The 24174-nt window shown below is 42.9% G+C and overlaps 5 protein-coding genes across 8 annotated transcripts in view; 3 read left to right on the top strand and 2 right to left on the bottom strand.

The window, feature by feature from the left end:
- Positions 1–315: 315 nt before the first annotated feature.
- LOC6608575 (peroxisome assembly factor 2) lies at positions 316–3553 on the bottom strand. 3 transcript variants are annotated; one of them, XM_002033273.2, is made up of 5 exons: positions 3496–3553; positions 3260–3392; positions 2689–3201; positions 1870–2625; positions 316–1814 (listed from the first exon to the last, which is right to left on the bottom strand). In XM_002033273.2, the coding sequence occupies exons 2-5, from the start codon at positions 3278–3280 to the stop codon at positions 411–413; spliced, it is 2694 nt and encodes an 897-aa protein (XP_002033309.1). In that variant the 5' UTR covers positions 3281–3392; positions 3496–3553; the 3' UTR covers positions 316–410. The 3 variants fall into 3 exon arrangements, with proteins under 3 accessions (XP_002033309.1, XP_032571331.1, XP_032571330.1); XM_032715440.1 differs by having other exon boundaries at positions 3260–3418; positions 3496–3529; XM_032715439.1 differs by lacking the exon at positions 3260–3392 and having other exon boundaries at positions 3496–3542.
- A 786-nt stretch (positions 3554–4339) lies between these two features.
- LOC6608574 (transcription initiation factor TFIID subunit 5) lies at positions 4340–6691 on the top strand. Its single transcript, XM_002033272.2, has one exon. The coding sequence runs from the start codon at positions 4407–4409 to the stop codon at positions 6519–6521; it is 2115 nt and encodes a 704-aa protein (XP_002033308.1). The 5' UTR covers positions 4340–4406; the 3' UTR covers positions 6522–6691.
- An 8-nt stretch (positions 6692–6699) lies between these two features.
- Positions 6700–8242, bottom strand: LOC6608573 (periodic tryptophan protein 1 homolog). The gene has a single exon (XM_002033271.2). The coding sequence runs from the start codon at positions 8160–8162 to the stop codon at positions 6783–6785; it is 1380 nt and encodes a 459-aa protein (XP_002033307.1). The 5' UTR covers positions 8163–8242; the 3' UTR covers positions 6700–6782.
- Positions 8243–8559: 317 nt separating this feature from the next.
- Positions 8560–9097, top strand: LOC6608572 (5-hydroxyisourate hydrolase). Its single transcript, XM_002033270.2, has 2 exons — positions 8560–8637; positions 8716–9097. Exons 1-2 carry the CDS (start codon positions 8605–8607, stop codon positions 9022–9024), a joined length of 342 nt encoding a protein of 113 aa, XP_002033306.1. The 5' UTR covers positions 8560–8604; the 3' UTR covers positions 9025–9097.
- Positions 9098–9275: 178 nt separating this feature from the next.
- Positions 9276–24174, top strand: part of LOC6608570 (proteoglycan 4) — a 35026-nt gene continuing 20127 nt past the window's right edge. The window contains exons 1-2 of one of the 2 annotated variants that reach the window (XM_032716809.1): positions 9276–10121; positions 20840–20974. Coding sequence is in view for 1 of the 2 variants with exons in the window: in XM_032716808.1 (XP_032572699.1) it covers positions 22462–22499 (38 nt within the window). In the remaining variant the exon portion in view is untranslated. Of the gene's footprint in view, positions 10122–20839; positions 20975–22446; positions 22500–24174 lie in introns of those variants that run through there. The other variant, XM_032716808.1, reaches the window with a different exon arrangement.

The following is a 24174-nucleotide window of genomic DNA, read 5'->3' as shown; positions in this document are numbered from 1 at the left end:
CGGAGTTCATAAACCAGGGAATCGCGATTAGCACACTGTCTGCCGGGTGAAATAGATAAGGAATGCCTCACAAGCCCGAGATTATGGAGTAAAGATCAGCGCAGGGATCATTTAAATCAAAAGACGTAATTTTCCAACTCGACATGGGGGGAAGCTATTGTCCGAGATGATAAGAACCCACTTCGCAAAGGTTAATTGGTATCACCTACCTCCTGCTGTCTTCCAAAGTAATCAGAGTCGCACTTCCACACGCTGGTTCCTATTTCATACGAGAGCTCCACCCACCTTTAGTGGTTCAAACGAGTGGAGGCTCGCTGGGAATTCTGAACTATCAACGGGTTTATTGAAAAACAACGAAAAATGTCTGTAAAAAACTAACTCTTAGAACTAGATAACCATCTGCGCCTACTCTAGACACTGTAAGAAGCCTTAAGGTTGTTGAAATACTCCAGATCCTTGGCGCTGATCGAGGGCACAAACTTGTTGAAAGACTTCGTGAAGTCTTCCACCTGCACGATTACGTTCTCCGGCACCAGTTCCTTCTCAGCTATTGTTCCACTCAAGTGTCCGTCTATGGTGCGCCTCACAGCGGAGAGCCATGCATTCGAGCAGATGGAGTACAGATCTGCGCCGCTCATTTCGCTCTTCAAACGCTCAGCAATCTGTTCCATGTCCACACCGGCTTCCAAAGCGAATCGCTGGGTTTGGGCACGCAGAACGGCTGCCTTGTCTTCGGCAGTTGAACACGGTCCCACGTAGAAAAGCTTGTCAAAGCGACCGGGACGCAAGAGAGCGGGATCTATAAGATCCGGGCGATTGGTGGCGGCCAGAATGAATATGGGCTTGCTGGTGTCGCCATCGCTCATTCCATCCATTTCCGCTAATAACTGCGACACCACCCTATCCATTACACCGCCAGAATCCCCAGCGACACCTCGATTGGGTGCCAGGGAATCCAGTTCGTCCAAGAAGAGTACACACGGAGCAGCAGAACGAGCCCTGGAGAAGACCTCGCGAACATTCTGCTCGCTCTGGCCGACGTACATGTTCAGTAGCTCTGGACCTTGAACGGAAAGAAAACTCAGGTTGCACTCAGTGGCGACAGCCTTGGCAACCAGGGTTTTGCCTGTTCCTGGGGGACCGTAAAGCAGGATTCCCGATCTTCTTAGATTCTTGCCCATGAGGTGAACATGCTTAAGCGGCAGGCCGATGCTGCTCTGGATCTCATCTTTTAGCTTGGCTAGACCACCAATGTCCGACCAATAAACCTTCGGCACCTTGGGCGCACCCAAACTGTCCGCGAAAGAGCTCTGCATGTCGGTGAGGTTCTTGGCAAAGTGAGACATATTCAGGGTAGTCCTACCCAACCTATTGCGAATCTTCATGCGAACCGCGTTGTCGTACAGCAACTGAAGGTCGCCCAGCAGAAAGCCCTGCGACTTTGCAGCCACATCCTGAAGGACATTGAGGGTTTCCCTCCAACTTGGAGAAATGCGTGACATGAACTGCGACTGGTTTTCCCGCGAGAACAAGGGCAATTGCTCAATGGCCTTCTGGTTGTAGATAACATCGTTGAAAGTCTCGCGCACGTGCATCCAGCGAAGAATCTCGAATCGCTCCTCCTTGCTGGGCATATCAATGTTTATGATCTCCAAAAAAAGTCCTTGGATCATGGGTTTAAGGTGTCTGTCACTGGTCAAAGCAACCACTACAATCGGATGCTTGCGGTCCCTGTTAAAGAGTTCCTGGACCTGCACGTGGAAGGCGGAAAGCAGACGCAGATCCTCGTTACCCTCGTTGTCTATGCCAAAAATCTGAAAAGATGAGTTAATAAACCTATGTAAATTTACTCAAAGAAAGCCCACGTACCTCGAAGTTATGGAAACAAATCATAAGCGGTTCGGAAACTTGGCTCTTGGCAAATACGGCTTTCAGCTTCATCTCCGTGTGGGAGGGAACTTGCGAAACGATCTCTGCGCAATCTGCTCCGTAAATATGCATTCCCAACTCTTGTGCTACGGCGCTCACGAGCTTTGATTTTCCCGATCCTCGCTCGCCTTGCAGGAGGAACACAGGAAATATGTGCTTTGACGACAGGCAGGCGGACTTCTTTGGCAGGAAGGCATCTACTGAGGAGCGCAACAGCTTATATGGCTTTCGCAGTCCACTTGGATAGTTCTCAACGATGGCCATGCTGTCAAGCACTTGACGAGGCAGGAAACTGTGAGATGCAGGCACTTGAACAAGGTTGCTAAAGTTTTTGGCAACAATCGCTTGCAGCTCGAACTCGCTGCCCTTCGTCTCCAGGTGAATACACTTTAGGTGGACGTGGCGTAGGTGAGCGAATATCAGGTAATAGTGGGCATAAGTCGCAGTGCCCACCAACTCTGCGTTCACCTCGATGCGGTACGTATGTCCACGATGCATGAGTCGAGGTGTATTGAAATAGTTGCTCAGGATGACCTCTGTCAGTTCGGTTGGAAGTTCATGGGGATCGGCGACTAAGTACACATGTGCTTTTGTTGCTATTCCAGGTATTGTCTGCTCATCGGCAAAATGCTCCACCTGCACCCAGCAGTTGGAGCACATTTGAAAGCGATCCAATATGTTGCCGTAGAAGTTCTCCTGAAATTGTACACGACGTAGAATTATATCAAATATTCCATTTATTTATAACTCGATACCCACCTGAACGTACAGACAATTGGGTTGGCACTGTGCAGCCGGCAAGATCTGGGCCACAATGGTATGCGGCGCCTCCTGGAGCATTTGCTTGATAACCGTTTGGGTCATATTTCCTTCATCTGAAGCTGGCGGCTTACCGATCCTTACCCTCCTGCCGCGAATAACCAAGTTGACAAAGTTGACGTCCGGCGATTCCGCATAGTTGTCGTACACCTCCTGACTGGCGAACACCAGGTGCTCCGACTTAATCAGCTCGTTCTTGATCAGCAGATCGTAGAGGCGGTTCGGAATGGGGGTCAGCTGCAACTTGCCCTTGTAATATTTGGCGTAACGCCAGTATACGGCATATGTCAGATATCCGGGGTAGAGGAACCAGGGCCACTTGGGCGCCAGCAGCTGTATGACCGAATTGTAGCCCTCGACTAGCTCCTGTACTTTTCCAGAGAAGCTAAATCTCGGCTGTCCTGGATCTTGCTGATCCAACGACACCGAATTCCGCTTGCCGACGACTTTTTTCTGCGGGAATTGATCACGACATTAGCTAATAGGGTTCAAATGTTAGTTATGGACCTACCGCATCATCATTTTCATTCATTTTATACAATAAATATGGACTAAACACAACAGAAAGCACGAGTACAAGGGTTAATTTCGAGGAGGCGGTGTCAAAGTTCAAGGAGTTGGGGGGTAGGCGCCAGACAAATACACTGAAATATGCAATGGCAAGTTAATCCTGTTAATGCACAGCAAATTATTACCCTCTGCTATAGAAATGTGCTTGTTTATTTGGCCAGTTACTTTGTATTTTACCTTTTTCACAATTACTCTCCTCTTCATTACGAATGTTTTGATTCTGGTAAGATATTTGCTCAAAAAATACTAAAGTATTCAGTCAGCTGTTCACAGTTAGGCCTCTATAATCACATATTAAATAATTTCCTTGGCCTGCATAAAAGTTACAATATTGAATTTAGTTTTTTATTGATCTATTCTATTTATTAAGGTTTCAAAAGGAATCGTTCAGTAATTCCTCTGAACTTAACCTAATGTGTGATAAAGATAAATGAGACCAAGTGGTATCTTAATTATAAAGTACAAAAGAAAATGTAATAAGTTATGTTATCCTCCGGGTAAGGAGATCGCTGGGGTGTACCCTCTTCAGTCTTCGGAGGGAGATGGGATCAGCTAGGATAGTTGCTAGTCGGTTCGGGTGGGCCATAAGCCTGTCGGCATAACGGCTGCTGTGGAAATTAATCTGATCCCCAAGAAGGGTAACTTTCAGATCTCTTTCGATGACCATGTTCGTCACGTACCAGGGGAGCCCAGATGCGTGACGTGCAGCTCTCGACTGGACCACACGGAGCCTATTAAGCTGGGATTTGTCAGCAGTTCCCCACACCTGGATGGCATAACTCCACGTTGGAGCGAGAATGGCTTTGATTAAAAGAGCCTTAGAGATTGAATTTAGTAGAATGAAAGAATGAAATATGTTTTTATATTTTAAATAATGCCAAATTTCGGCAAAAAGATATGTATTATTATTAGAATTTTTATGTATATCCGTCTGCGTTAGTGCTTACTGTATACTTTGACTGTACTTGGTGCATTTCAGTATATTTCATTCTCCACTTTGCCTATTTTAACCGATGCCAACCTGGTCACACTATTCCACGCACAACAAAATAGTACACAAGTTTCATATATTTCAATTTTCCGCGAAAATGAGCCTGGAAGTGAGCAATATCAACGGGGGAAACGGGACTCAACTGCCCCACAACAAGCGTGAGTTGCTGTGCCTGCTGAAACTCATCAAAAAGTACCAGCTAAAGAGCACTGAGGAGCTGCTCTGCCAGGAGGCGAATGTGAGCAGTTTGGAATTGTCGGAAATCAGCGAAAGTGATGTTCAGCAGGTGCTGGGCGCAGCTGTGGGATCTGGAGATGCCAACCGGGACCAGAAACATGTCCCATCTCCGGCGCAGAGTCATAAGCAGTACGCGGTAACGGAGGCCAATGCTGCAGAGGAACTGGCCAAGTTCATCGACGACGACAGCTTTGATGCCCAGCACTATGAGCAGGCATACAAGGAGCTGCGCACTTTCGTTGAGGACTCCCTGGACATATACAAGCATGAGCTGTCCATGGTTCTGTACCCAATTCTGGTGCAGATCTACTTCAAGATCCTCGCCAGTGGACTAAGGGAGAAGGCCAAAGAATTCATCGAGAAGTACAAATGCGATCTCGACGGCTACTACATAGAGGGTCTGTTCAACCTTCTTTTGCTGTCTAAGCCCGAGGAGCTGCTGGAGAATGACCTCGTAGTAGCAATGGAGCAGGATAAGTTTGTCATTCGCATGTCCAGGGACTCGCACTCTCTGTTCAAGCGACATATCCAGGATCGCCGGCAGGAAGTGGTGGCAGATATTGTTTCCAAGTACTTGCATTTCGACACCTACGAGGGCATGGCGCGCAACAAGCTGCAGTGCGTCGCCACTGCGGGCTCGCACCTCGGAGAGGCCAAGCGACAGGACAACAAAATGCGGGTGTACTACGGACTGCTAAAGGAGGTTGACTTTCAGACTCTGACTACTCCAGCGCCGGCACCAGAAGAGGAGGATGATGATCCGGACGCCCCGGATCGTCCGAAAAAGAAAAAGCCAAAAAAGGATCCCCTGCTGTCGAAAAAGTCCAAGTCGGATCCCAATGCTCCATCCATCGACAGAATTCCCCTGCCGGAACTGAAGGATTCAGACAAGTTGCTAAAGCTTAAGGCTCTCAGGGAAGCCAGCAAGCGTCTAGCCCTCAGCAAGGATCAACTGCCCTCTGCCGTCTTTTACACGGTGCTTAATTCCCATCAGGGCGTAACCTGTGCCGAGATTTCAGACGATTCCACCATGCTGGCCTGTGGATTTGGCGATTCTAGCGTGAGGATTTGGTCATTGACACCCGCCAAGCTGCGAACGCTAAAGGATGCAGATTCCCTTCGCGAACTGGACAAGGAATCGGCGGATATCAATGTGCGTATGCTGGATGACCGAAGTGGTGAGGTAACCAAGAGCTTAATGGGTCACACCGGACCCGTATACCGCTGTGCCTTTGCCCCCGAGATGAACCTGTTGCTCTCATGTTCCGAGGACAGCACCATAAGGCTGTGGTCTCTGCTCACCTGGTCCTGCGTGGTCACCTACCGCGGGCATGTTTACCCGGTTTGGGATGTTCGCTTTGCGCCGCATGGCTACTATTTTGTTTCTTGTTCGTACGACAAAACTGCTCGTCTGTGGGCCACGGATTCCAATCAAGCGTTGCGAGTCTTCGTGGGTCACTTGTCGGACGTGGATTGTGTTCAATTTCATCCCAATTCCAATTATGTGGCCACCGGTTCTAGCGATCGCACGGTACGCCTGTGGGACAACATGACCGGTCAGTCGGTGCGCCTGATGACGGGCCACAAGGGATCGGTGAGTTCTCTGGCCTTCTCCGCCTGCGGCCGGTATCTGGCCTCGGGCTCAGTAGACCACAACATCATCATCTGGGATCTGTCGAACGGATCCCTGGTCACCACCCTGCTGAGGCACACTAGCACTGTGACCTCGATCACCTTTAGTCGCGATGGAACAGTGCTTGCTGCAGCCGGCTTGGATAACAATCTAACTCTGTGGGACTTCCACAAGGTTACCGAAGACTATATCAGCAATCACATCACTGTTTCGCACCATCAGGATGAGAACGACGAGGACGTCTACCTCATGCGTACTTTCCCCAGCAAGAACTCGCCATTTGTCAGCCTGCATTTCACGCGCCGAAATCTCCTGATGTGCGTGGGTCTATTCAAGAGTTAGGAGCACAGATAAACTAATTTGGTATACGTAATGTAGTGTTAAGAATTTCTCGGAATGTTTAGGATTAATGTTTTATATTCCGTTTGTGTCCCACCCCCCTGAAATGTCTATTAGTTGTTTAAGCATAAAAGTGTAAAGTGCGTTATCAATAAACTTTAATTAATATAAAAGTCAATTATTAAGGTTCTTATATATAATTCATATTTATTTAAAAGTCATATAAAGCATATACACAGATAAATACGTAGCTGTACGATTTAACTACTCCGCATCAGGAATTCCAAACGTTCGGCGGACGGCTATCGAGTTCTTGATGTTAAAGATCGCACAGCGCGGAGGCTTCTCCCCGCCGAAGGCCAGCGTGTAGGGATCCTCGGGGCACTGGCGCATGCACTGCAAGCGACCCATGTTGAACTCATGCTCGTAGACGTGCTTTGCCTCTGTGCCATCAAAGTTCCACACCTTTAGGGTGCCCTCCGTGGAGGTGGAGGTCAGCAGATTGGGCATCTGGTTGTTGAAGCACACACCGGATATTTCTTCGTTGTGGGCCTTTACGGACCACAGCAGTTGGCCAGGCGAACGTTTGTCGGCGTAATGCAAGGTGCCATCGTTGGTGCCCACGATAAAGTAGTCGGTCTGTGTGGGATGCCACAGGACCTTCTCCACCTCACCATCAACTTTCCACTCAATGCTGGACGAGTTGACGCCTTCAGAGTCGCGGCAATCGAAGAGTCGCACGAATCCATCGGCACAGCCGGTTAGAATGCTTTGAGCCTCTTGCGGATGGAATTCCAGCGACTGAATCTGTTTGCCAAAAGCGGTAATGGTTGTATGAGGCTGGCCCTCGTCCATGTCCCACAGAATCACAGTTTGGTCTACGGACCCACTGGCCAGAATGTGCTCAAAGTTTGTGTTCCAAGAGAGATCCAGCACGGCGTCCTTGTGTCCATACTGCTCCTTGTTTTGTTTGCGGCTGCCTTTGGAACCAAGCTTAAATGTGGGCTCGATAGCGTCCTGGATGTCCAGATCCCAGATAGTGATTATAGGATCCATGCAGCCGATGGCGCACATGTTGCCCGCCTTTTCGCTGCCCGCGTCGTGATTCATCCACTCGATGCACAGAGGAAAGCTTGGCAGCAGAAAGTCGTGATGGGTGTAGAGAGCCTCCTCCTCCTGGTTGAACACCCACACCTCCATGGAGGCGGCGTCGTCCTGAACGTGACCCACTAGAATGAGGTTGTCGCTGGGCTTGATCACCTCGTCCTCGGCCTCGGAGTCTTCGTCCTCATCGGGGATTTGCTCGCCAGCGTCCACGATGTTGGCCAGACTGGTGACATTGGCATTCGCCTCGTTGTCATACTCTTGGAATTGGAACTCGTCCTGCGGATCGCGGTTTTCACTATTGGCATCCGCGTGGTCGTCCACATCCATGTCGTTTTCATCTTCCGCGGCATTTTCGCCCTCCTCTGCATCGTCGTCGCTCTCCTCGTCCAATTCCTGCTGGGTATCACCTATAATCCTGGCCAGCTCCGCCTGCGTCAGCACGATCTTGTCGGGACGATCCTTAGCCACGCCGCGAGGTACAAAGCAAAGAGCTGGGACAAAGTCAATGCTCGGCTCCGGTGGTCCTTCCTCAGCCATTATGATTATACTTTCAACTTAGTTTGATATACCTAACGAAATGGTAAACACGTGCAGTTCAAACGAGGCAGGTTGTGTGACCAGCTCTTATCGCTGTTACTAATACTTTAAACAAATACTGAAACGTACGGCATCAAACGATTTTTATATTTTTAAAAAACTATTTCAAATTTATTTTATTTAACTATTATTCGGAATAAAAAAACCTTTTCAAAAAAGGTATATATTTGTTTTATGTATATGCACTCCTCAAAAAACGTTCTGATTCCCCCAGGGATTTTTGTCTTACAAATAATTTCGACATCCCACTTATCAGTGATTTTCATTGTTAATGCAAAATGCAATCAAAGATTAAGATAAACAGTCTCATAAACTGGAGCTTTTGCCACCGTCTGAGATACCAGAGATATCTACGATCTTTAGTCTTAAAGTTGCCCTCAGAATGGAAGCACGAAAGTTTTCTACCCACATATTGGTAACTTTGTTTACATTTTTTTTATGTATAACTTTATTTGCGTTTATATAAAATACAATTTTCCGTTCTCCCTTACAGGATACTTCGGTGGGAAAGGCGGCAGCCAATGTGAGAATAACAGTTTCCAGGCTGGACGAGATTCAGGAGTGGAGATCCCTTCGGGCGGCCCAAACTGACGCAGATGGTCGCTGCCTGCTCTTGGAATCTGGTCAATTCCCCAGCGGGATCTACAAGCTGACCTTTCACGTGGGCGCCTATTACGCGGAGCGCAGTGTGAGGACACTCTATCCAGCAATCGACTTGATTGTGGATTGCAGTGAGAATCAGAACTATCACATTCCTTTGTTACTCAATCCCTTTGGGTATTCCACTTATCGTGGCACATAAGCTCAGTTAAAACCGAATATGGATGTTACACAACTTAAAATTGAATAAATGTCTTTTAAATGTTTAGTTGTAATATCTCGGGATTGCTCTATACTACGTGCGATGTTCGTGCATGAGTAACCGTGTCATGAAATCAACTTGTCTCACGTTCCCATCCCTATTCGCCAGTACAGTATCTTGCCATCCCTAGCCAGCATTCGGTGTCGTTTGGTTCCGGACTCAGTTTGTATTCAGCGGCTGACGCGGGAGGTTCGTGGTGTGGTCTGTGTTTGGAGTTGAATGGTTTTGAAACGGCGATCGGTCGAGTCGTGTGCCGGTAATTTGTATACAAAAAAAAACTTTTATTTGGAAATGCAACGATATTGCAAGTGCTCTTTGCAAAGTGAGTGAGTGATGGATCCTTGCGTCCTTCAGTTCTTTTCGGATTCAAATCCTCCACCGAGGTGCAACAGTTGTTTCGTAGTTGGATTCTGAGTGGAAGCAATATATCCATAATAATATATGTGTGCGTGTTTTCAAAAAGAGGCAAACAAGAAGTGGGATTTGTTATTGGAAAGTACAAAACAGCGCTCCCATAGACACATACACTCGATGCGGCCGAGCCAGCAAATCCCCGACAAATCTTAAACCAGTTTTAAGATACATATTCTTGGTGTCAGTGTGTGCATGTTGATTTTTTCTGGCATTGTTTTCGTTTATTTTTTATACTCCGCGCTGCTGCTGGCTCTGCATCTTTTTTGTGTACCCCATACCCTTTGCGTCTGCCCCTAATCGCGTTTCCATTTTCTGGCCATCGTCCAGATCCGAGGTTTTGCTATTGAGCTCCGCGTGAGCAACAAGTACCCCCGCCTAGTACCTATACCCATACCCAGACCCGTACCTATGCCTTCATCTATATCTGTACCCATACCAAGTGCCTGTCCACGTCTCGCTCCGCCTGCCATCTGAAAAGCCGAAAAACTTGGAAAGTAACGAGCTTAAATTCTAACGAGATCAGCACGCCAGTTGGTAACTCTGCCCCTCCAATTGGTCCAATTTGAATGCACCTACGAAGCACCTCCAGAATCCGGCGAAGATCGCGCAAGTAATTCCAAAAGGTGAGTGGCGGTGGCTCTAGGTGATCTCATCAGGAAGCTAGGAATAATATGTTGTTTTGGAATATATTTCAATTGGGCGAAGAAACCTGTTGTTTAAGATTCACCCCACTTAGGAGCCATTCTTCATTTATGAAATCCAACTTGTTTAAGTGTTCTTTCCTTAACTTGTAACTTGAGTTCAAATATCATTAAAAGTATTTATCGTATTTAAAATAAACTAGAAATCATCTTTCATTTATGAAATCTAATTCTTTTAAGCCTTTGTTCTTTCTTCTTTTACCAAATATTAATCACATTAAATGTTTCGGGGTTATCGTAGCTAAATATTAGTTTTTTATTATTTTAGAATCATAACACAATAGAAGCATTCTCCGGATTGAGCTAGATTCTAAGCAAAATTAAAATGTAGATTAAATTCAATTTTATTGATTGTGCAAAAATGTCGCCAGAACCAGTTGAGCTACAACAGCAAAATTAACACTTTCATTGTTCATTCGCCATACAAGTTCTTTGAAACGTGGGAAACAGTTTATGTAAAGTATTTAAATTCGATTGTTTGCTTTTTCATTAAATATATTTAGATTGCCTAATTGTCTAGCCCGAGGAGTGTTACCTCACCTTTTCTGCGACATTTCGCGCAATTTGGTTTACCTAATAATTGAAAGTTCGGCGCCGAATTAAAACGCAATCAATATGACAACTAGCTAACGGTCAATTAATCACAAGACCCAATGAATTCGACAAAAAGCAGCCGAAAAATTGTGTATATGTAATTGATAATCAATCCGACGATAAACGCTTTCCTGGCCCGCAGCTCTGGCCAAAAGCAATCATTAATAACTGTAGTCCAGCGATAAATTGAACTATGGCTGCGAATACCGTTAGACGCGGCGTTGGAAAAGTGTCAAAAATCGTAACCTACGTGGTTATAATTTGCACTGACGTAAAGCCAAAAACCCAATATGCGATGATCGTTGAACGCCGTAGGCAAATTAGAGAGCGGCTAAGCGGCCAAAGTGCAGAAAAGAAGGCAAAAGTTGGCCGCAAAAACAAAGCAAACAGCACCAGGAAAAAAACATCGAAATACGAAAAAAATAAATGTAAAAAACCTTTAAGTCTGCACAGGGGGGAAGGGGGGTAGAAATGGGGGGAAATCGCCAGTGCTTGAGCATGTTTGTCGTCGAGTTCAGCTGACATCGCAAAATGGCAAGAAGCCTCTGTAAGATGCACAGAAAAAAAAGTTTTTGAAAACATGCAGCCAAAACATAGCCAAAAAATATACTGTGTCCTTGTCATTAAAGTCATCAACAGATATTTGAGAAATATTTGAAGAATCCAATTTAACATTGCTTATCTTATTTAGAAATAATTGTGGGATGTATGAACTTAACATTTTCTGTTGCTTTTTCTTCAGCTGAAAACCAATTACAAAACATACAAATCTTTGACCATTTTCTAAATTTTCCATACTTTTCTTTACAAAAACTATCTGCTGCATTTTTAGTGCATAAACTGTGAATAATACCCATTATTTGCAGCGGTCTATCTGAAATGGCAAGAGCAAACAGGAAATGAACCCGCATGCACTTTTTCAAGTACCTTTCGTTCGAATTCGCTGGCCGATTGCATCGAGTTGTTCACTCGAGCACCGGAGTTGGTTGGAGCTCCGAGTTGAGCTTGAGCTTGGTCTAAAGTAAATTTTGTCGTCGTCTTGTGTTTCTTAGTTCGCCTTTAAGTTGTGCACATACCCAGCGACTTTTGCGAAGGTTCCATGCGGGTATATTCGCACTTGCAGTTGTGAGAACAACGCTGAATGTGCGAACTATTCAATGCAGTTTCCCAGCAATTACTTTTAGCCTTGAATACCAATGGGCAATTGCGTGGGGTTAATAATGTTTCAACTGGGAGCTTAGAATAATTCGTCATACTTATTCTTGACTTATGCATACCATACCATAATAATATGCTTTTCGAAATATAGCAGATATTCAAATATATGTCTCATACTCAACCTTCAAGATTTTAAAATGATTGAGATGAATATAGCTAACCTTTAACATTTCAAATTATCAAATATCACCTGCCCTTGCTTTAGATCGTCATAGTTTCTATTTTCTATGTTGAATCCCAAAATCGCAATTCTCCGCGCTCTCAGCGGTTCAATTAAAAGGTATCGCCGTGCCGAATGTGCACGTCTAGCCTCACCTTTTAGTTTTATTTCATTGCATTTTGTTTTGTTAATTTCCATGCAATTTCAGGGCATTTCATTCCGCTTGGGCGTAGTAGATGCTTTTCGCAATATTTGCGCAGTTGTGTGGGCATTTGCATTTGTATCTGAGTCCGGGTTCCAGGGGTGCGGATGTGTGTGGAAGTGTGAGTCGGCCAACCTGTTCGGAACTCAAGGAAAATGAGTCAGCAGCACCGGGCCGGGCTTTCGCATCCATGAGATACATTTCGAGTAGACGCCGTAGAGTGTTTGCGCAGGATATCAGGGGCTGCGGGGTCCTTCTTCCTTTCTGACCTGCACTCAAGCGTTTATCCGCCGAAGGTTTTGATTATTTTGTTTCATGTGCCCTTAGCAATGTCTCATATTACTTGCAGGGAATGGGCTATGTACATACCTACATATGGTATGTATATCCCCTGCCATCCGTATCTTTTCCTCTTCGCTTTGTTCGTCGCCCCTTCGCTTCATTTCCCGGCTATGCATGGGGCCACTCTAAATGTGTTCAATGTGTAGTTTCCGATAAGCATGCACTATGATATACACTTCGAGGCCGAAGCCGTACTGCGTCTCTTTAATTGAGATACAAAATGAGCTGCCACCGAAGAGCAGGTTACATAAAAAGATACATTTTCAAAACCATCTACCATCCTGTGGGAGGAAACTAACAGTTGCAGCTACATTAATATAGTTCTTAATAGGTAGAAATTTTCGAGATTTAAGCGAGATTTACTCGCGTAAGATGCACGACCTTGACAATCTCTGTCCAAGAGTCTCGGCACAATTATCGTGTTTGGCTTTAATACCACACGTCTACAATGTTTACCAAACAGATTTGGAGTGCGCTTAGTACCTTCCTTACCTTCCCACCTACTTACTGCCCCAAAAAAAAATAAGTGGATTGCAGCAGGTGGCGTGACTAAGACATTCCGCCATGGCAAAGTGAGTTTTTCAAAAATTCGAAACTAATTTCAGACTTTTTGTAGCCGCTCTTCTCGGTTTGTTTCTGCTTTTCTGTGCACTTTACCATATAGTTCGGTAGCTGCTGCCGCTGCTGCTAACAAGCATTCAGCATTCAGTCTTCCAAGCTGGCTTTTATTTTAGCCAATTTTTTATATTTTTTTATTTCTGCACACACATGAGCACTTTTATGGTTTCGGCATTAAAAATGTGGCGCAAAATTCAAACACAGAGAGGAGTGTAATTGAAAAGGCATGAGAGATTTGTTGCTTCATGGGTGGAGCTAATGGGGGGGACTTTGGTGGTTTTGCAAGGGGGTTGGAGGGGGGATGGTATTAGCCGAAGTAAGTCGCGCACTAAATCCCAATGGTAACGCACCCATTAATCACAAAAGAGAAACAATAATGCTCGGACGAGCGAAAAAGTGGTAAAAGCCGTTTCCAAAAACAAAGCCAGTTGAGAAACGGCTTAAAGATGTTCCTCCAAGATATCAGCCAAGTGTTAATTAATAAGTTTAATGTTTTGCGCCATGAGCATGAGGATTCTTAAACATAAATACAAGATTAGTGAGTTTAGTGAGTCAAATAGAATGGTATCGCTTTCAGCGAAATTTAGCTGCAGCATCTAGTGATTTTATGGCCTGACATTTCCACATTTCAGGGTGTGGTGCATTCGTCACCCATTTATATAAGGTTTAATTAATCCGAATTGCGTTGTGCAAAACAGTTAGCTTCTGTCTTTTGTCTTTGCCAATTTTTTGTGGATTGGGGAACGCCTATAATGGGGTAATTAAAAGCATTGTTAATGGGATTCAACGGGGGCGGTACACACATACAAACCATTCCTGTAGACAAGTGTATGAAAAACAGGGAAAATACACTAGTGAGCATGTGTTGCCAATTAATTAAGTGAATTAAAAAGGGGTGGGTATAGGAATATGCCACTGTATCAATTACTTTGCAAATGTATGCGATGTTAACTCAAGGAAAAATTGTTTAAGCTCAGCTAGAATTACTAAGTTGTTTATTTTTCGAAAATATAAGACCACATATACAATTTTTGTCTGTAAATAAAACATACTTTATTGTATAAATCATTTGATATTACTTGCCCGTTAACTCGAAAGGGAGAACCTCACGTTTGTAAAGTTCTTTATATATTTTAACTGATATTATATTATATTATCCCTTACCACATTTGTATTCAACACTCAGTGAGAACACTTCGGTTGCGCCCTGCAATAAACTGCTATTATTAGCGAGAGCACTTATGCCCGTTTTGGCCAGCTCATTAGCCATTCTGGGCACAAGCCACGTAACAGTAACAAGGCATAAAAGGCAAAATACACGAGTTCGTCTATATGGCTATGAGCGATTCCATATTCACACCATTCACGATGGTTTATCAGGTTGCATGCACGCGATTCAAATCAATTGCCACAATGACACACATACAAATTGTTGTTGCTGCGGTGTTAGATACTTCTCGCAGTCACTGTATTTGTTTCAGACCCAGACAATCGCCTAATGCCCAAACCAGAACGATGACGAGGCAGTAACGCGAAGAAGACCTTCACGGTGGCAAACAAGATATATACATATATATATATGCAAAAGTATATTCTGTGGACTCAGTCGCATTCTAAATTCTACGTCATCCAAGGAAAAGGGGCGGTGAGAGGGGCGCACTCAAATCGAGACAATTGCACGTGCTTTGCATGTCGAATTACAAAATAACGAGAACAACAACTTGTAACTCACTTTACAATCGACAGCTACGCAGAAGCTCTTTTTTTTAGTTGCAGAGCAACAGGTTTTTTATACCTTCAAAAGCACTCAGAAAAATAACAAAGTCTAACTAAATAGTCAAAAATATCCCAACAAAATGTAATGTAATCATTAGTTGTTGTTAAGAACTTTCGATGCAGGTGCATTCGTCACAACATTTTGCCTGCTTAAGTTCAACGTTTGTCTGTGTCAAGCTGCTATTCTATATTCCATATTTTAAATTATATAATATATTATTTTTTTTTTAATTGAATTATTTTTTTTTTCTCAAAAAGAATCGCTTAGAAGAGGGGGCGTTGTTTGCTTTCTTGTAGCGGTTCTTCGTTCTGCATAATTAGAAGGTCTCTTCTTCGGCGCATCAAATATTCAATCGACACAATGGCACACATTCGACGTCTATATTCTCCTCGCTCTTTGTTTTGGCCAGTATATCTTATATTTTTATTTTGGCTGCTTTACTTTTATTTGGGTTAATGCTGAAAAATTGGCAGAGCTGGCGGACAACTTTCGTTGGGCCAAAGAGCGGAAAAAATGAGAAAAAAAACTAATCTTTTGCACACCAAAGCCGACTTCTTCGCCAAGATCATGTCCGGCTTAGTGTCCGGGAATTATAAACTTCGTTTATAAACAAAGTTTGGCGAACAGTCTGTTAGTAACTTTACTTTTTATACTCACAAGAGGTTAAAACGATTAGGCATTAATGTTGGCCAATCTTTTTGATGCGTTTTCTGTATAATTTGCGTGCTATTAGCGTACTTATTTTTAAGCACTCTTTTTTTTGGTTTTCTTTTTGGGTCACTGCTATTAAGTTTTTAGGTAGCAGATGGGTGGTTTGTCTGTTTGGTATGGTGGTAAATACAGATATATAGCGTGAAAGAAGGCCTAACGACTTACGAACTTGGTGCAGTAAAAGTTGTGCAGAAATTACACTGACCTTGAAATGTGTTTGAATTATGTTTAACCTTTAGTTTATTTACTAACGATTTTATTTGTATCAATTCATTACTTGTATCTTTGTAGATTGATGACCTATTGAGCTTTAAAAGATTAATAAATTAGAAACGATAAAATATTAATCGATTTCCAACTTATCGAGCAGCTGCAACGAAAGCAGAGCTTAATAAATATTCATCTTGTTATTCAGTTACTTTCCCTTTTGTCCATTTATCAGCTGGGGAAGTTTAAGGAAGTGTTTCACTCTATAGAAGAAATGAGCACCAGTCGGATAAGGCACGGACAGATATATGTTTATGGGTAGTACAAGAATATACGATCTCCAACCTTATCGCGAACTGCATCCGGACCACACCCAGGGATTGGAAATACACTGAAATGAAACCAGATCCAATCTCCTCCCTCCATTCAACGTTGGAATGTTCAGAAGTCACTTGGCGGATTTCATGCTCCGTTGGCTTTGAGTAGAGCGTTCGATTTGTTTGTTTGATCCGATCCGATCATGCCGGCAATTAAATTCAATGAAATTTAATTTCGCAATTGAATTTCATTTTCAGCGTGCTTGCGAATTACTCGAGCGTTCAAACTTAGCCAAGTATTTATCGCCCCCGCAATTTTCCCTTTCGCCACTGGTTTTACAATTTTCACCAGCCCACAAAGAAGGCAAAACACATCGATTGGCTTTCCTTGTTTTTGCGCAAATTATCGGTCATCGAAAATTTCAGTGTATAATAGTCGGAGCACTCAAAAAAATTAATTTCGAAATATTCAGATTGCATTATTCATACACTTAAATTGTTTGTTATGGTTTTTCTAAGAGTACTTATGATAAAGGGTTTCTTAGTAGAACTTATAATCTATTCGCAGTAATCTATGGCTGGTGAGTTTATGAATGAAAAAAAAGGATTCATAAAAATACGAACTAAAATACTTAAGATCCCAGCATGAAAATGTATTTTAAAATATTAATATTTAACAACAGGTTCTTTCGCCAGAGGGGAATCCATCTTATTAACCATATGAACGTTACAATTTGGTTTTGGTTCGGTTTCCGCTATTCATGTTCATGCCCCATTGACTTATACTCGAGATGATCGAAGTGGAGGGGCTTGGGTAAGACGATGATGATGATGATGATGACCAAGGGGCGAGGTCGATTTCCAGAGCTGGTCCGTACTCGTTTCATTGCCGATCATTTGGGTTTGAGGTTTACGATATTCTATTTAACGGCTCATCGGGTCTGATCGCCTATGGATCATGCCCCCAAGCGGGGGGATCTCGAGATTTTTCTTTGTTCCCAGCCCGCTGCAATCTTAATGTGCGGCTTAGGTGAGTGACTAACGGCCAGCTAAACCATGAGTAAGTGGCCCCAGGTCCGTGGGTAGTTCAAACAGTTCAGGTATGGTAGATGGGAAATGATATTACTTTTGACAAGTTTGCCAAAATTAAAGCCATAAATGGTCAAATGGTGATCTGGAAATGACGTGGTTACTGTCAGCAGTCAATTAAAAATCTGCCAAATTCGAAATGCTTTTAGTGCTAAGTGAGTCACCAAGCAAATTCAGATATTAGAAACAGATACATTTTGCCTTACATTTATGCCTGCCCGCTTAACCAAGTTTGAAATCAACCCAAGATCATATTTTCAGCACAATTAGAGCACATTAAGTGTGGCAAGCGAGTGAGTGAGAGGTGTGGAGGGCGAGACAAGGAGAGAGTACGTACTTCTTGTTACTTTTTTTTCACTGTTTTCAGAATATAAATTAACGCAACAATTAACAGAAACGAGTTTTCGATTTAAGTTAAGGGGAGAAAACAGAATGGAGCGAAGAATCTGGCCATGGATGATCTTTCGGCGGCAAAGGGGAAAAAGAATGGAGTGGCAAAGCTGCTTTATTGAACACAACACAACTCTTCAACTATTTATGAGGGACCCCCGCTGAAGTGGCAAGTTCTTGTTTTGAAAAAAAGAAAAAAAATGGATCGAAAACCCAACGAAGCGAAGGAAAGAAAGGGATAGACTTCACTGAAACATTAGAAATTGAGTGGTGGCAACAAAGAAAATGTTCATTTTTATGCCACATTGATGATGTGATTTTCCAAGCAATATATATATATATATAGCACTTAAGGAAAAAACCCATGCTTCTATCAAAAAGTTGTTTCTATCCAGTGCTGCAAAGTACAAAAATCGTTTGAGTTCTCCAAACAAAGTTTGGGTTCTTAGCATTCAAATGATGTGATATTGCTAACTTTGCTTTTATTGTGGTTGTTTTTTTTTTTATTTTTTTTCGCCTCTGGCTTGATGTGGTCTTGTGGTTTTCCAGTTTTCAGTGTTCAGTTTCTTGTTCGGGTTTTCGGTTTTACTTTTATTACCATTCCACTTACGAGCCGTATGGCATTGAAGTGTTGCATTACTCCAGACTTTAGGCAAATTCTGTCTTCGCTGAGTTCGCAATCGCTGGCGTCATTTTTTTGGCCCACAAAGTTATGTGACAAATTTTCCATAAATACATTTGGCCGGCGGGCGAGAGAGTTCAGTAACCCCCATCTGAACTGACCTATTTGCGGCGATTGCCAGGCGGAAAATCGAAAGAGAGAAAGTGAGCCATAACATCCCAGAATAAGCAGTTCGGAAAAACTGGAAACTTTTCTGAGGAAAATCAAATACATTGTACTCATCGGAGATAATAATCTATTATATCTTTGCATATATTCATTGTTGGATTGTAAAGAATATGTAATTTGTATAGATATAATATCTTGCAAAAATAGTTTTCATTCCACACAGCAAATAATTATGTCTTTCGTTCACTTATTATTGTGTGGAAATACAAATTTTAAGCAAAATTTTTTCCTTACGCTCGCATTTTTGTTTATTTTTGGAGTGTTCAAAACAAATTTTCTTTGCCCTGATTAGTCATAAAAACTTAAAATTTTGCATTCTTCAAATATTTATACTTATTATTATGGATCTACCAATTTTGTTCTCCCGCCACAAGCCAAACTAATTTAGAGAAAACAAAACAAATGACAAACGAAATTCAATTAGGTTTTAAATGGGTTAAATTAATGGCAAGAGACTGCGATAAAAGTTGACCGAAACCCGTTTAGAATCGACGATTCGGGATAATTTATTCATGGATTCATCATTTGATGCGATGCATTGTTCGATGGCCCAAACAGAAACTTTTACTTTTTATCATTGTTATGGTTCCACTGTGAGTGCTGCTCATCTTCGAAGACCCTCGAAGAGATCTCCCCTGCAATTAATCTACGCCAGCCCCAAAACAATCCAATTAGATAACCCAGGGCCTACACATTTCCAGCGGGCAGTGAAAGTTTACGGCTCGTTCTAGCCCACTGGGCCAGTACCCGGAATCAGAAAGACGAAATCCGGAATACGATCGCCATTTGCATAAAACACTCATCGAATAAAAGCCCTGTGCAGTAGTGGGCAGTCGCTCGAGTGCTCGATCTCAAATGGTATGGTATATGGTATGGTATCGTACGTGGAGAAGATGCGTAGAAATCAGATCATGTTTTTTTATAAACACATGCTTATTCCTCGATTCATGATGATGATATTGCGGAGTTGGAGTTTCACTGCCAGTCGTCGTGAAAAGCATCTTGAAGATTGCATTGGAAATGGTCAAGTGCATCACGATTCCAATCTGCCTTTTTCCACAAAGTTTAACCTATTCCATAAAGTGCTTCAACTCGACTTAAAAATCTTATAAAATACGTAAAGAAATACCCTACTAGCTCAATTATTTTTGCCTTATTTAATGGCAGGATTAGTTTTACTTTCTCACAAAGGACTGAACTCTCCTCCCTCGCTGACTTTTCCCGCCTATCGGCATTTTTGCAGGCCCATTTCTATGCAAATCAGCTGAGAACACGCACACATCAGTTGGGTGCAAAAAGTAGGAGGTGGTTGGGATGGCTGGCTGGCCTCATATACTTATAATGGGGCACCGGCTTTCAATACGCCGCATGATATGCGATATGGATATGCAAATTCAAAGGGGTTAGGTTGGGCGAAAGGGGTGGCGCAGGGTTTTTCGAAGGGATTGGGCCTAGCCCAATGTGCAAATTCCTTTGGCCACGGGCTTGGCTTGGCAAAAAACGTGACAAAATGAAGTCTGTTTTGGGTATTCAGGCCTTACGTAATGCGCCTGTTCGGGTCTCCAGTTCTCAGCCATTGTGGCATTGTAGTGCCGGGGGATAATCAAGATTTACGCCCGACTTTCGCCGCTATCATCGGCTAATGGGGCTGGGAAATCCAGGAGACGGATGGCAGATTGCCGCCGGGGGTTCATGTTCCCTTTGTGGGTCAATGACCGTCCAATGTGTTGATTGATTCTAATGCAGGAGACTGTTCCAATGCACAGTGAAAAATGTTTCGAAAAAAAAATTGATTATAATGCAATATTATCTAAAGGCTGGCTTAATATATAACCTAATCATTAAAAGGCAAATTTATTTCTTTTGGTAACATTTACATTTTTTTTAAACAGCTTTGCTATATAAATTGTTATCGAACACTGACAATTATGCATATGTTTTGTTTAAACTCATAGACATGTCTATTGTCTATAGACCATTACTCGTTTGCGATGAACATGAACTTGACGGGTTCATAAATAGCTTACAGACAGTTCTTGGGCATGGATACAGATGCCCCACACATGTGTCCCTCGGAACCAGCTGAAGCAACCTTGGATTGCATCACTTCACCCTCGAAAACCACAATCATTTAATCTGTTTTCGTTCTTCTCTATTTTTTTCAGACCACCAACAAAAGAGTTTCGAACAATGTAACGACAACCTAAACGATCTAAACACAATCGAAAGCCGGAAAATTATTGTATTGCCCAGAAATCAAGTTGTTGAACAGACGCCAAAAAGCACTTCAGCGAAATCAGGTGAGTTGGGCAACGATTTGGAATTGCTTCTGAGATTTGAAATAACATTCGTTACTAAATAGTGATGTGCAATCATAATTCGCTTTGATCATATATTTTTCTGCTTTAATAGAGCAATTTCCAATAGCCATGAGAAATGGTTCTCTTAGGCAAGAGTGTACAAAACCCCTGAGGAGAAAACGACCAGTTGTTTATGAGTTTGTACTTTTCAAATTTACGTTTATGCGCGGAAAGAACCCTTCAAAGTTCACAATACGTAAGTGAAATGAACGTGCATATATATGCTAATATATATACTTATTCGCACCTGTGCGACGTTCGCTGTTGTTATGGTAATGTGAGCTTCGTTTTGGGGTTTCATTCTCATTACAATAACGCTTTTGCCCTCATTGTTTGCAGGCAGCAAAAGACCTTGGTTGCAGATCGACCTTGAATCCCCGCGTGTAATTGAAACAATATAATCAGACTGATTAACGCATAAACCAAGCAGCTTAACACCTTCTCGCCGGAAAAAGAGGCAGTAACTCTGTCAAAGCGAAGTCGAACAACCTTGTGGCGTCCTCAGTTTTTGATGGCTCAATTTTTGGCCAAGCCCATAAATTAGACAGTCGGCTCCTCGGATTTCCTTGACTAATTTCAAGGAGGTGGAAAGCCTGAGCAGTGCTGATGAATTTCCACCAACTTGGCCACTCTCCAAGAGCGCAGGGATTCTGTTGCAGAGAGGAAGGATGTCGTCGGCTCCTTTTTGCCTTATTTGGTTATTCGGTGACAGACTTCTGCCAAATTCGTTGACTAGGTCAGGCTCTCTCTGTTTTTTTTGCATGGTATTGTGTGTGTGTGGGCTTCACTTTTGTTTTCTGTTGGCCAAAATGCGACTGCGCAGGGAGAGAGGTAGCCATGAAGGTCCTGGCAACATGCCGTTGGCAACATAACTTCTTTAAAGTTTTCGCCAGTAAAATAAACTGAAAATATTAACTAGACTAAGCTGAAAAGCTACATTCTACAGATGTAAATATGTTATATTAGATATCAGTTGACTATATCAGATATTAAACTGTCAAAAATAGTTATATTTTAACTGAGTTGAACTGAAAATCCTCTCCTTCAAGTTGAGTCATCAGAGACTCTATGTTCTTAGCAACATATTTCCAGTGCATGCAAAACTGTGCGAGCAATGATGCTGCGCTGCCGCCCCCGCAAAAAGAGCAAGCAGGATGGCAGGATGACAGAGGAAGAGGGACTGCGAACTGAGAGCACATCTCGCAGTTGCGCTCCTTGACCTTGGGCACGAACGCACTCGGAGCCACAACCCCCCATCCCCCCTTCGTTGATGCGAAATCCGTACAGAAATTCCGAGTCAGTCGCTCGCTTCCAGCAGCCACAAGTAGTGGCCACGCGGATGGAATGAAAAGTGGGAAGAAACAGTGAGAATTAAAAAGTGTTTGTTTCTTTTTTATGGTGAATGGTGAACGGAATGATCCCCCGCAATGGCAGCTAGTCCCACCGATTCGCATCTGGATCTGCAGTATGTAAAGGGCGGAAAACGGGGAGCTGGAACTACAATTCCATCTGTTTGTCAATTAAAACGACGCCGAAGTAAACAGCAAATAAATCAACAAGAGCATCATCATCAGTTCAGTTTAGTTCAGAATCGGGTTCAGAATCTCTGAATCAGCGATTGCTGCTGCGTCATCATCATCAGCACTCTTATCGGAACTCTTACTGACCCCCAACCCCCATCGATTCGCATCGATTGTCATCTATCATACACAGATTGATTGATAGGAATAGGTGGGGACATTTCCATGAGCCTCCAGGGTTCAAAGTTCGCATTTGTCAAATGGAGCGAAAATAGGGACTGTATAAACACGCCTGCCGTTTTGAAGAGCCCAATCAACTAGAATGGGATGAGATTAAATGGTTCTGGGAAAAACACAGGTTTTCACTGGACTGAGAGACCATCAAGGGTCGCTGGAAAATTTATTTGTATTTGGGAGAATCACTTAATAGCTGCTGCTTTTGAATTTCAATTAATTGGCTATCGATTGTGAATGAGTGAATGAGAACTGAAGGTGCTTAGTTAGAATTGCAAAATTGGGGCTTACATCAGATAGGAAATGTATTCATATAACTTCTAACTAACTAACTAACTAACTAGTCATAGTATTGTAATGATATTATAGAGTGAATATACAACATGTAGGCAATATTTGCTAATTGATTTTCTTATCACAACACACCCACTTGGCATTACTTGCTCAACATTGTGCAATTGCCAAGACGCGTAAAATATGGCTCATTACATTTGTGTTGGCCAAAAGTGGCCGGAATGTTTATGCTCTCCTTGGCCATTTGTTTATACAACCTGCCAATCTTTGTGTACACAAGATACAGCCATCTATTGCCTCATAAGTAAGCAAATATTTCATTTTCCTCGCGTTTTCATTTGAGATTCTTAATAAAGCTGTTTGAAAAGTAAAATAAATCATAGAAATAAATAGCAATAAATAAATATGATTTATTAAATCCGAAATTGGCATATTCCTTGTGTTTTAAAATTTTGCATCCCTAACTTTGCCATTTTCACACTTAGAGACGACCTTCAAATGGCCCGAATCGCCCTCATTTCGCACTTTGACCAAAGTCGCAGTGGCCGGGTCATTAAAATTGATGACAGATCTATTCAGTTGGCGGCAAATAGGGTGAGGTAACAAGGTACTCCACTCCGGAGGTTGTGCACCTTGCTCATGTGCGATGAGCATGCACTTTTGTTCAGCCCGGCTGTTTGCTTTTCCTTCTCGGCTTGTTCGAGCTTTCCGGTCAGGGGCACTTTCCTTTTCAATTTGTCCAGCTCTTTGACTTGGCCATTATGCCACTTGGCCGTTTTGCAATGACGCTCGCTGACCAGCGTTTAGCCATTGGGAATTGTGCTGAAGTGATGGTAACAAGTGGCTACACTGGGCAAAATAACTGATTCATTTTAATGTCACTTTTTCATTTTGCTATTAGATAAGTTTATATGATTAAAATCACAAGTACCAGAAAGTAAACTTTGAATTGAAAAATTTTAATTATAAAATAAGCCATAATTGTATACAGCTGTGTTCATAAAAATAGCAGTGCTTGGGACATGCGAGTTTAAGATACAACAAATTACTATGATTTACAGTTTCAATGGTAATTTTTTTTTTTATAATATC

The sequence above is a fragment of the Drosophila sechellia genome, chromosome 2R, assembly GCF_004382195.2.
Source record: "Drosophila sechellia strain sech25 chromosome 2R, ASM438219v1, whole genome shotgun sequence".
In the NCBI taxonomy this organism is placed as follows: domain Eukaryota; kingdom Metazoa; phylum Arthropoda; class Insecta; order Diptera; family Drosophilidae; genus Drosophila; species Drosophila sechellia.
The sequence above is the reverse complement of the archived record's forward strand: the minus strand, read 5'-3'. Positions and strand labels throughout refer to the sequence as shown.